At 39.6% G+C, this 13,525-nt stretch overlaps 1 protein-coding gene across 2 annotated transcripts in view; it reads right to left on the minus strand.

Moving 5' to 3' along the window:
- The window catches only part of UTP4 (UTP4 small subunit processome component), a 32,617-nt gene that overhangs the window by 12,012 nt on the left and 7,080 nt on the right, over positions 1 to 13,525 (minus strand). For both annotated transcript variants that reach the window (XM_012534295.3, XM_049703984.1), the window contains 5 exons: positions 10,780 to 10,864; positions 9,047 to 9,136; positions 5,880 to 6,091; positions 814 to 985; positions 611 to 702 (listed from right to left, as the gene is read on the minus strand). In XM_012534295.3, coding sequence (XP_012389749.2) covers positions 611 to 702; positions 814 to 985; positions 5,880 to 6,091; positions 9,047 to 9,136; positions 10,780 to 10,864 — 651 coding nt within the window. The remainder of the gene's footprint in view (positions 1 to 610; positions 703 to 813; positions 986 to 5,879; positions 6,092 to 9,046; positions 9,137 to 10,779; positions 10,865 to 13,525) is intronic.

Raw genomic sequence — 13,525 nt, forward strand, 5'->3', positions numbered from 1 at the left:
TGGTACAGTGGTTGAGAATCTGCCTGCCAATGCAGGGGACACGGGTTCGAGCCCTGGTCCAGGAGGATCCCACATGCCGCGGAGCAACTAAGCCCATGTGCCACAACTACTGAGCCTGTGCTCTAGAGCCCATGAGCCACAACTACTGAGCCCGCGTGCCACAACTACTGAAGCCCATGCACCTGGAGCCCATGCTCTGCGACGAGAAGCCACCATAATGAGAAGCCCGCGCACCGCAACAAAGAGTAGCCCCTGCTCGCCACAACTAGAGAAAGCCCGTGCGCAGCAACGAAGACCCAATGCAGCCAAAAATAAATAAAATAAATAAATTTATTTTAAAAAATTAATAACAAACAAAATCCCCATAAACCACACCTACTGGGAAAAGGGAATGATTTCCCCAGAAACTGAACTAGGAATGCTGCTGTAAATCTCTTGGCCCCTGTAAATATCTTTGCCAGAGGCTTGCCTTAGAAAGAAAAGGAAGAAAGAAGAAGAAGGTAACTACAGAAGGCCAACAGATCTGCCAAAGAAGAGTGAGCTGTGCTGTCTTATGGGACAGGCAGACCGAGAGATGAGGGCATGGTGGGCATTAGAGGATGATACTTACATGGGGAAAAGTGATTTTTCGGAGAGCAGCATCATAATTCTTTACCTCCACCTTCTCCATGAGAGGACGAATGACTAAGTGGGTGTCTGTGCCTGGAGCGGGAGGGAGAGGAGAAAAAATATCAGAATTAGAAAAAGTCCCACATGAAAATAACCACAGCTGGGCAAAGTAATGAAGCAGTCCCGGCCAAGACTGAAACCCACCTCCAGATATCAGTGCTATGGGGCTGTGGGCCACGGCTCGCACGTCGTGAGTGTGATGCTGAAATGGCTTTGTCCGCACCCACTGCTTCTCACTGCTGTTGGAAGTCACAGAGACCAGCTGAAAATGGAACACTGTCCCCTCGGCTGTGCCCACCACGAAACTGTCTTCTTGCTGAGAAAGTAAATCATTAGGGAGGTACATTTGAGCAAAACAGGGCCCAGTTTTTAAAATATTCCCCGAGGTTTTCTGTCTGGGCAGCTTAGGGGGAAAACCTATGCCCAGAATTGAAGGGAGGTTGCAGGGGTCTTTTTCCTCCAGAAGCTAACAATTCCATCAGGGGAGCAAGTTCACATAGGTAACAAAGCGCCCCCTACTGACAAAATTAAAAGTACTTCAAACTGTTAGCGTGCTTTCATATAATGCAAACCCGATCTCATTAGAATAGCAACAATATTGGGGAAAGGGGAGGGGTCGCAAAACTGGCAGTCAAAAGACTGAAGCTTAGAAAACCCTAAAATTCACTGTCCTCTTTTTAGAGATGAAGAGAGGGTGGGCTGAGGAGGGGAAGTGGCCTGATCAATATCACAAAGATGCAGGTTCCCTGGTCCCCAGTTTAAGGCTCTCTCTTGTCAGCATGTTGAGCACGAGGATTTCTGTTAGTTTTAAAAGGTCTTACTGTGTCTACAACTACTTTTTAAAATTCCTCTATAATCTCAAAACCATTTTCATTTTAACTCATTTTTAAAAATGCACATAACTTTGAGTAAGAAAACAAAACAAGAGGCTTGATAGGGTACTGAGAAAAATCAGAAACCTGGATCAGTAGATAACCAATCAAACGGTGTAAAGAGTAGGTGAGAAGTCAAGAAAAGTGAGATGTCTGCACACATGTGAGCATGTAGCTGCCATCAACTACACACTGACTGTGCTAGGAACGTTTTATGTCATATCATCTCTAATCCTTCAATAACCTGCAAGGGTAAGTATCATCTGTCCTATCAGGAGAAATTATAAAAGACTGAAATGAGCATAACAAGTACTGGTGTCCTTGGCTGGTGAGCCCTCTGATTGTCCTAGAGCTACTTTACAACTCCATAAATTGTAAAAAAAACTGAGAGTGATGCAAAAGATTCTCTTGCATAGAGATACAAAAGAATTTTGCTCGGTAGAATGCAGCTGATGATTGTCCTGTGGACACTGAGTCCTGCAACAATTTGTAAATCATTTCAGCATTCCTGATGGCCTTACATAACTGTGTTCTTTGATTTCTCCCTTAGAACTTCTTGTAACTTACTGGTTCCCTCATTAGTTAATGAGTTACAGAAAATCTCTGACATACTTCCATTTCATGTTTGGATGAGTTATGATTTTACCCTTTTTCCCCCCAATCATCATTTAATAGCCCTTTACACAGATAAGGAAACTGGAACTTCAGGAGTTTACCTGTCTGTTAGTTTACAGACGTGTATCTGCCGCCAAAGCCTTTGCTCCGGGCACAGGCCTCTCCCTCACCTCCTCTAAGGATACTATTTGAAAACCATTAGCCTAAGGCAAAAGTGGAAATACTGAGCTGCTTAGGAATTCACTCGCTCTCTCCATCACCTCCACTAAACAGTTCAAGTGGCTGTTTGCTCAAAGTACTACCTACAGAGAAGAACTGGGAAGGGAGGCCTCTCACTCCACATTCTCTTTCCCTGAGGTGGAATCATAAAAGAACTGAAAAGCAAACAAAAGAAAAGGGCTCTCTTGGGGTGCAACAGGAATGAAGCAAGGGAAAAACAGACCTGGGGGGGTGCGCAAGTGCACGCACGCGCGCGCGCACACACGTGCACACACATGCGCACACACACACTAACTTAATCAAAGAGTGACTGCTTCACAGGGAACACAAAATCTCAGGACTGACCTCTAAATGAAGGCAAATGTTCCCTACAACTCCCTAAAGGAATCAGTACTTGCCTACTTGATGGAGGTGAAAGGCTTCTAAGAAGATCAAAGGACTGGGTGTTTGCCACAATTCACTCTTTAGTCAATGAGAAACCACTGAAAAGAAATCTAAATATAACCATCTGTTCTGGCAAGAGAGTATGGAGAAAAGCCTTGAAATTAGGACTGGTGTCAAAAGAGATGTGAAAATGGCAATAGCACACTCCCTGTGCCAGACACTCTACTTAGCACTTTACAAGCACAACCCATTTAATCTTTCCTCAGACGCCATGCAGCATGTATTACTAACCTCCTTGTTCTCACAGAGGAAGAAACTGAGACTTAGAAGTACCTTGCCCAAGGAAGACACGTAGCTATTAAGTGGTATGACTGGGATTCAAACCCAACTCTGCCCAACTCCAGAGTTTGTGATAAGCATTTTTGAGGACTGGAATTTGTACAATTGCACGTTTCAATTGAAAAAAAAAAAAGTACCACAATCCCTTGCTTCTCAGGCACACATTTTCTCACATCTTAACATCTCTGATATCAAAATATTTATATCTGTCAACCTGTGTTATGTGACATCTTCAGATAAAGAATGAACGTCAAAACTTGCAGAATACGGATTTCCCTCGTGGCCCAGTGGTTACGAATCCACCTTCCAATGCAGGGGACGCGGTTTGATCCCTGGCTGGGGAACTAAGATCTCACATGCCGTGGGGCAACAAAGCCCACGCGCCACAACTGGAGAGAAGCCTGCACCGCAACTAGAGAAGCCTGCACGCCACAATGAAGAGCCTGTGTGCTGCAAGGAAAGATCCCATGCGCCTCAAGGAAAGATCCCGCAGGCCATGATGAAGATCCCACAGGCAGCAACTAAGACCCGATGCAGCCAAATAATAATAAAACAAAACAAAACAAAAACAACTTGCAGAACAGTTGTCAAAAGCCTAAAAGAAAATCTTGGGACTATATTGGATCATCTTCTACCAACACTGTGGATGGCTGGGAGGCATGTGTGAGAAACATGGACCCCAATAACTGAGTTCAAGTGATTCAGAGTCCAACTCTGAACGTGAAGAAGTTCTAGGAATACCCTTATCATTTTATTTCACACATACCTTCCTGTTTATATATGCGTAAGAGTGATATAACAGAAATTTTCTGTTTAAGTCTCAAGAAGCTCTTCAGTAAGTAAAATATAAATTTTATGTTTAAAAAAGCATTGTGTCAGTTTATATTATAAAAGCTTATATTATGTGCTTATAAAATGTGAATTTTACATTTAAAAAACCACTCTGTCATAGTTTAATAAAAGTATTTCTTCTTTGCCATGATAACAAAATTATGACATGTTACAATCATTTGTATCTAAGACTTAATGCAATAGAGTAATATAGGCACAAGGTAGAAGATCAGACAGTATAAAGTGGTACACAGTACAAGTTACACCTGTCTTCCACCTACCCCCAAAAAACTTTCTTCCAGAAACTGTCATTATTTGCATTTTCAATATTTCCAGAGATATTCTATGTATATACTAGCAAAACTGTATACACATAGAATATCTGTTTCTTTTCTTTTTTTTTTTAGCCATGCCACACAGCATGCAGGATCTTAGTTCCCTGACCAGGGATTGAACCCACATCCCCTGCAATGGAAGTGCTGAGTCTTAACCACTGGACCACCCGGGAAGTCCTAGAATATCTCATATATAAATATCTAATATATAAATCTGCTCTACCTTTCCTTACTACACTATTATATACTATACTATACACTGTAATACTGTTCTACTTTTTCCCCTTACCAATATATCCTGGAAATTGTTCCATAGCAATAAATATACATCTTCTCTGGTCTTTGAACAGGTGCATAATCCTTAAATAATTACACTTTAAATAGTACTAAATTTAATAATTAAGTCTTACTGTCTAATAATTACAACCATTTTGGATCAAAACTCTATTTTAAAAGGAGAATTCCTCCCACTCACTTAAACCTTGACTTCTATTATAGTTTATATGTGACATCTACATGTTTTATAGGGCTTTAGCACTAACAAATTGTTCTCATGGAAAAACTGTGGAATGGGATAGGAACATTTTATAGGCAAGAAAAGAAAGCAGGAGTGATCTCTACACTAGACACACTTAAGTAAGAAAACAACACTCAAACTAATTACGTAAAGATAAAAGATCTAGTCAACAAACCTCAAAGCTCAGACAGAGAGACAAATATATAATATCGCTTACATGTGGAATCTAAAAAAATGTTACAAATGAACTTATTTACAAAACAGAAACAAAGTCACAGATGTAGAAAACAAATTTATGGTTACGGGGTGGGGAGAGAAGCGGGAGTGGGGATGATAAATTGGGAGATTGGGATTGACGTAGACACACTACTATATATAAAACAGATAACTAATAAGGACCTAGTGTATAGCATAGGAAACTCTACTCAATACTCTGTAATGACTTATATGGGAAAAGAATAAAAAAGAACGGATATATGTGTATGTATAACGGATTCACTTTGTTGTACAGCAGAAACTAACACAACATTGTAAATGAACTATACTCCAATAAACATTAAAAAAAAAAAAAAAACCTCAAAATCACTTCCTGTGCCTCATTGCTAAAATATCCATAGGTTTCTGATTAAGAATTCATGTTACAAGATGGCAAGAGGCACACATGTTCAATACAAACCTGCTTTAACTCCTATACAAACAGGAGAAAAATCAGTAGTATTGAAATCACTATAAAATTACCTTCTAATGTTCCAAGATAGGAAGCAGAACAGTCAGGCAGAGAGAGGAATAGCACTTCTCAAGATTCTTCTAGAATACTTGTGCCCTATCTACAATCAGACAGGGTTAACTGGGGACAGGGAGTGTCTGAAGAAAGCCTCTCTGCTAACTAATCGTTTAGAGAATATTCTCTAACTAACTGTTGGAGAATAAGTGTTCAGGAAAACTGTGTGGGTTTTCAGATGCATTGTCCTAAACTCAATCTTCCTCCACTACAACATTCAGGATTAGGGAACAGTGTCTGTGGCACACCACTGACACGGCCTTCTCTACTCATGCCCCAGGTTGTACAGGAACTGCTCAAACAGGGACTATACTCACATCAGATATGGCAATGGACTGCACGTCAGTATTTGCGATGAGATGATTCTTTACAAGGGTACCGGTAGCTGAGTCCCAGAACTGCACCTTCCCAGCAGAGTCCACGCTTATGACGGTGCCATCGGACAGGAAGGCCACGCCCCATATGATACACTTCCGCTTAGACACACCCATATACTGCCTATCCACAAGCATCTTATGAATAGCGCTCCCTGAAAAAGAAAGCAAAGCCCACATGTGAATGGCACTTATTTCTCCTCAGTCTTCAGAAGCTGCCTGTGGTAGGCATCTGGTAAGTCAGCTGCCTGAGCACAGACCACAGACAGCCAGTAAACAGTGGTTATGGTGCACTCAGTTTTGGAACACCAAAATGGTTCCCTGAAGAAGGAGGGCAGCGGTGGTGGTGGGGGTTGCAGACAAAAGGAATTTTTGGTGGAGAGGTGAAATGGAAACGAGACATTTGAGGCTTCACTGAAAAGCAGCCAACTGCACACACACATTACACTCTGCTCCCTTCCAAATCCCCATGAGAAAGGGAGAGAAGACAATAGTGCCAAAATTTGGGGAACTGGAAAGCAGACATGGAGTAGTAACCGACTTAGTAGAACCCTAAAACTAAGTCCCAAATCCACAGTAGGAAAAGCCAAGAAACCACCTGATTTATACCATGGAATCCTCAGAAGACTCAGCAACTGGTGACTCCAGATAGTCTGGAAACAGAGGTGATGCATGGAACACAGATTAAGTGAAATGTTATAACTCTGTATTGAGAACACCAGCTTTCTTCTTAGAATGCTGATGGCTGGGCTTGTTGTCACCAGGCAGGAGAACAAAAAACAGTTCTGAGAAATATGACCAGCACAAGAGAAAAGATCTAAAGAGCCTGTCTTGAGAGCATCCCCAAGCTAACAGTCCAGCCAGACCATTCCTCAATGAAGCTCAGATGTGATCAGCACCATTCGTGTGGTGATGAGAGGAACCTCTAGACACGGGAGGAAAGCCTCAATATGAAAGGCAGAGGCCCAACATAGGACCAGAAAAAAATAAACAACAAGGTGGGAAAAAGCCAGGGCGAAGAACACTTCACAGCTATTACCATGAATAGTCTTGGAGAAGAGTTAGTATACTGTATAATGAAACAAAAAGAGAATGCTGTGAAAAAGAACATTCAGGAAACAAAAAAAGAACTCTGGAAATGAATGGCAGAAATGAGAACCTCAATAAAAGGACTGAAAGATAAAAATGACAAACTCTCCCAGGAAGCAAAGTAAGAAGTTAGAGATGAAAAATACAAGGGGGAAAAAGAAAAAAAGAAAGAAAGAAAATTAGAAGAGGCAACATTCCAGTAATAAAATTCCAGAAAGGAGAAAATGGAAAGAAACTCCTTTACAAAATAATTATAAGAATTTTCCTCAGAAATGAAAAACATGGGTTTTTGGATTAAAGGAACCTACCAAGTTGTCCAATACAATGAATGTTAACAGATCCACACAACAAAAAACATAATTATTACATTTCAGAACAGTAAAGATAAAGGGAAGATCTTAAAAGCTCCCAGGAAAAACCAACCACAAAAACCTACAAAAAGGATCTACTCTCAGAAAGGCATCAGAGTCCATAACAATACTAGAAGCTGGACGACAGTGGAACCACAGCTTCAAAATTCTAAGGAAAAATAATTTCCAACTAGAATTCTTTCTCAGAAACCCTTTCTCAGGATCCATCAAACAAAGTGATAAACTACGAAAATGAATGACTTGGCAACAGGGAACTCTACTGGAGAATAAAGCAAAGGGGATCTCCAGAATGGTTGAAAAACCAGAGTTCAAGATCTCAGAGTTGTGCAGTAGGCCCAGAAACTGGCTCCACTAAGCTGGAGCAGGGCAGAAGGCTCTGGGAGAGAAACCTTCAAGGAGATAAAAGTGATAGAAAGAAAACCAGATGTGGGAATTCCCTGGCGATCCAGTGGTTAGAACTTGGCACTTTCACTGCAGGGGCCCAGGTTCAATTCCTGGTGGGGGAACTAAGATCCCGCAGAAAAACCCAAAACAAACTAACAACAACAAAAAAAAAAACAGAAAAAAACCCCAGATGTAGCTGAACCTAAATCATACAACTGGAAGAATGTGGAGATGAATTAGTGATATATATATATATCTATATATCTCTCTCTCTATATATATCTATATATATATCTATCTCAATCTCACACACACAAAAGAGAGAGACAGAGACAGACACTCAGCATTAACAAAAAGCATACAGGAAAGGAGAAGAAATTTACTATGCAAGTTGTATGTATATAGTCTAAGAATAAAAACATCAACTGCTAATCTGAACAAAGTTAGAACATAACCATACTGGGAGGATCAGGAGGAAATATTGCTACATGTGGCAAAGGGCAGAGAAAGAGGGTTAAATAGTGGAAGTCAATAAATAATAGGCTAAAACTGAAAAAAATAAAGCATTTTAAGCATACTATGTATAGCATAAAGATAAATACCAAAAGAATTAGCTAAGAGTTGCAGGTGGCTGCCTTTGAGGAGTGGGAGAAGGGATATAGGGGGACTCCTGCTTTTTTGTAACAAGCCTTAAGGAATTCTTTGACTATGTGCATATATAACTGATAATAAAAAACTTGCTCAAGCACTAAGGAAAAAGAAAAAGGCGACATGTCTGCCCTGCGTTTCCTCTCATCTTAGCGGGGAGTAGACACAGCCACCTAACAAGTTGAAGTCAGTCTCCTCACTGAAGGAATCCATCAGCCAATTCTCTAGGCCAAGGACAGAGGAAGCACGTTGTTCTCTATCTTTCTGATCTCAAGTCTCACCAACTATGTTACCAAGATCTTACATTCCTCAACTACAGACACCCACTTTTACAAGGAACTGGTATATATAAATAGGTATTCTACTGATTGCTCATAGTAAATGTCTCACTGGTTGAGGGCAAATTTTAGTGTGAATTCTTATGATGAAAAATACTGTATTCCACTGAAGAACCAAGATTCCCCTAAAAGCAGCAGTAGTAATCCAAGAAAGAAGTGAAATTCATGGTGACATCTCAGAAGGTTCATGAAAGCATAAGGTCACAAGCTCTTGGAAACCCAGAAATGTGGCTCTGACAAACAAGACCCACACCCCAAATGAACTGAGAAAAACAGTCACCTGATTTGACATCAAACACACTAATGTAGTCTATGGAGCCAGCTGCAATGTGTGTACCAGCGGGATGCCAGCTGAGGCTCAGGATTCGACCTTGGGAGTTGTACAACAAAAGAGAAAGTGACATACACATAAATATACAGCAAAGGGTAACTGAGTTCTCCTTCCACAAAGATCTACAGGGCTAGCGTTCTATAGTCTTAAAGTTCATCTACTGCGCTCTTGCGAAGGACTGTTTTATAACACGTGAGGGACAACTTTGCCCTGGGACCCACGATGACATATTTGATACTTACTTTTAATAATGGATAAATGGTTGATGGGAGTGTAGATAAGCACAACCTTTTGAAGGTGATCTGGTAGTAACGTAACAAAATTTAAACGTGCAACTTTGGCATGGTAATTGCACTAGGAATTTAACAAAAAAGAAATATTTACAGGAATGCCCAAGTGTATATAAGAATGTTCATTACAGCACTGGCTATAGTAGTAAAAACAAAATTAATATCCATCAATAGGAGTTTGGTTAAATAAATTATGGAACACCATAAAATGAAATGCCATGCAGACTGGCATGACTGACACAGAAAGATGTCTGTGATACATCAAATGAAAAACTAAGCTGAAAAACAAGTGCAAGCACTCCTGTGAATGTATTTGTCTATCTGAATATACAAAAAAGTCCAGATTAATTCCAAAATGTTGCCTACAGAGTGAAATGAGACACTTATTTTCTCTTTCACACTTGGCTAAATGCATGAAATTTTTACCAAGCATTATATCACCTTTGTAATTTAAAAAAGAACACCCAGGAGATATTAAAAACAAACAATACAGGGATCTGATTAGCAGAGGATAAACATTACTATTGGATACAGAGAACACATCAGACACTACTCTCTAGAAAAGGAGTCAGGGTGGGACAGGGAGGGTGGGAGGGAGACGCAAGAGGGAGGAGATACAAGGATATACATATATGTATAGCTGATTCACTTTGTTATAAAACAGAAACTAACACACCACTGTAAAGCAATTATACTCCAATAAAGATGTTAAAAAAAAAAAAAAGTGGATAATAGAAAAGGAGTCAGCAAACTATGGCCCAAAGGCCAAACTGGGGTCACCACCTGTTTTTGTAAATGAAGTTTTACCAGAGCATAACCATGAGCATTTGTTAAGTATTATCTAGGGCAACTGCGGTGCTATAATGACAAGAGTTGGCAGAGACTATAGGGCCTGCAAAGCCTACAATATTTACTAGCTGGTGACTTCACAGAAATAGTTTGCCAGGCTCTGTTCTGGATGTCAGTGTCAGTCAGTCCAGGTGGAACAGGGGCAATTGTTTATAAAATTCCCCCATTCAACTTGAAAGTACTAGCAGAACTGAGAACCACAGCTCCTAAAGAAAAATCCAAGTTCTGAGACTTTATGCACATTTGTTAAAACTTCACAAAAATAAGTGAGAACTAACAAATTGATTTACACAGAAACACTCACTTTCCTATTTTGGATTGCTAGCTTCCTGTATTATTACTTAACCAGGCAATCATAGCTATGCTACACTACGGAGAGGACCTGAGCTAAGGACAGCATCTAGCACATACGCTGCACTCACAGAAAGTTAGCATATAGATAAAATATTACCTGGACCCATGGGAAAATATCCCATCTCCAGTGGCACAGAAATATAACTTCTTGTTAAGACTACTCACTGCCTCACCACAAATAACCCTTACTTTTCTGACGATCAAAATTTCTTTCAAACTGGATTTTGTCTGGGGTGATCTGAAATAGTTTCACAGATCCATCTTCGCAGCCAACCTATTATGGAAAAGGGGGTAGAAAATAAAGAAAGCATTTTATAGAACTAAATATATACATTTCCTCCTTCAAGCTAACACTTGTTCTGAAAGAGAAAAATAGTTTGTGAGAGGGAAAAAGTACTGGTACCAAGAAACTGGTAGTGTGTTCCTGGCAGTCTTCATGTCCTAGCCAGAAAGCAGGCCAATTAGGGGCCCAATTCCTGAATAGGACATGGAGGAGAAACAGGATTTCACAGCATGTCTCTGCTGGACACCCATGGCCTAAATAAAAGACCCATTAACTGTGTCACCTAAATGGAGATACGTCAAGATATTACAAAATAGCACAAATTTTAAAAAAATCATAAATCCATCACAGAAAACTAAATCTCTGCAAGTACCCAGTTTAATGGTAAGAATGGGGGGGGGAGTCTTTCCATTGTCTATATGTACCACATTTTCTTTATCCATTTGTCTGTCGATGGACATTTAGGTTGCTTCCATGACCTGGCTATTGTAAATAGTGCTGCAATGAACATTGGGGTACATGTGTCTTTTCGAATTATGGTTTTCTCTGGGTATATATGCCCAGCAGTGGGATTGTAGGATCATATGGTAGCTCTATTTTTAGTTTTTTAAGGAACCTCCATACTGTTCTCCATAGTGGCTGTATCAATATACATTCCCACCAACAGTGCAAGAGGGTTCCTTTTCTCCACACCCTCTCCAGCATTTGTTTGTAGATTTTCTGATGATGCCCATTCTAACTGGTGTGAGGTGATACCTCATTGTAGTCTTGATCTGCATTTCTCTAATAATTAGTGATGTTGAGCAGCTTTCCATGTGATTCTTGGCCATCTGTATGTCTTCTTTGGAGAAATGTCTATTTAGGTCTTCTGCCCATTTTTGGATCGGGTTGTTTATTTTTTTAACATTGAGCTGCATGAGCTGTTTATATATTTTGGATATTAATTCTTTGTCCATTTATTCTTTTGCAAATATTTTCTCCCATTCTGAGGGTTGTCTTTTTGTCTTGTTTATGGTTTCCTTTGCTGGGCAAAAGCTTTGAAGTTTCATTAGGTCCCATTTGTTTATTTTTGGTTTTATTTCCATTACTCTAGGAGGTGGATCAAAAAAGATCTTGCTGTTATTTATGTCAAAGTGTTCTTCCTATGTTTTCCTTTAAGAGTTTTACAGTGTCCAGTCTTACATACAGGTCTCTAATCCATTTTGAGTTTATTTTTGTGTATGGTGTTAGGGAGTGTTCTAATTTCATTTTTTTACATGTAGCTGTCCTGTTTTCCCAACACCACTTATTGAAGAGACTGTCTCTCCATTGTATATCCTTGCCTCCTTTGTCATAGATTAGTTGACCATAGGTGTGTGGGTTTACCTCTGGGCTTTCTATCTTGTTCCACTGATCTATGTTTCTGTTTCTGTGCCAGTACCATACTGTCTTGATTATTGTAGCTTTATAGTATAGTCTGAAGTCAGGGAGTCTGATTCCTCCAGCTCCATTTTTTTCCCTCAAGACTGCTTTGGCTATTCGGGGTCTTTTGTGTCTCCATACAAATTTTAAGATTTTTTGTTCTAGTTCTGTAAAAAATGCCATTGGTAATTTGATAGGGATTGCATTGAATCTGTAGATTGCTTTGGGTAATATAGTCATTTTCACCATATTGATTCTTCCAATCCAAGAACACAGTATATCTCTCCATCTGTTGGTATCATCTTTAATTTCTTTCATCAGTGTCTTATAGTTTTCTGCATACAGGTCGTTTGTCTCTCTAGGTAGGTTTATACCTAGGTATTTTATTCTTTGTGTTGCAATGGTAAATGGGAGTGTTTCCTTAATTTCTCTTTCAAATTTTTCATCATTAGTGTATAGGAATGCAAGAGATTTCTGTGCATTAATTTTGTATCCTGCAACTTTACCAAATTCATTGATTAGCTCTAGTAGTTTTCTGGTGGCATCTTTAGGATTCTCTATGTATAGTATCATGTCATCTGCAAACAGTGACAGTTTTACTTCTTCTTTTCCAATTTGTTCCTTTTATTTTTCTTCTCTGATTGCCGAGGCTAGGACTTGCAACACTATGTTGAATAATAGTGGCGAGAGTGCACATCCTTGTCTTGTTCCTGACCTTAGAGGAAATGCTTTCAGTTTTTCACCATTGAGAATGATGTTTGCTGTGGGTGTATATGGCCTTTATTATGTTGAGGTAGGTTCCCTCTATTCTCACTTTCTGGAGAGTTTTTATCATAAATGGGTGTTGAATTTTGTCAAAAGATCTTTCTGCATCTATTGAGATGATCCTATGGTTTTTCTGCTTTAATTTGTTAATATGGTGTATCACATTGATTGATTTGCATATATTGAAGAATCCTTGCATCCCTGGGATAAATACCACTTGATCATGGTGTATGATCCTTTTAATGTGCTGTTGGATTCTGTTTGCTAGTATTTTGTTGAGGATGTTTACATATATATTCATCAGTGATATTGGTTTGTAATTTTCTTTTTTTGTAGTATCTTTGTCTGGTTTTGGTATCAGGGTGATGGTGGCCTCATAGAATGAGTTTGGGAGTGTTCCTTCCTCTGCAATTTTTTGGAAGAGTTTGAGAAGGATGGGTGTTAGCTCTTCTCTAAACGTTTGATAGAATTCACCTGTGAAGCCAT

This window comes from Orcinus orca, chromosome 20, assembly GCF_937001465.1.
Source record: "Orcinus orca chromosome 20, mOrcOrc1.1, whole genome shotgun sequence".
In the NCBI taxonomy this organism is placed as follows: domain Eukaryota; kingdom Metazoa; phylum Chordata; class Mammalia; order Artiodactyla; family Delphinidae; genus Orcinus; species Orcinus orca.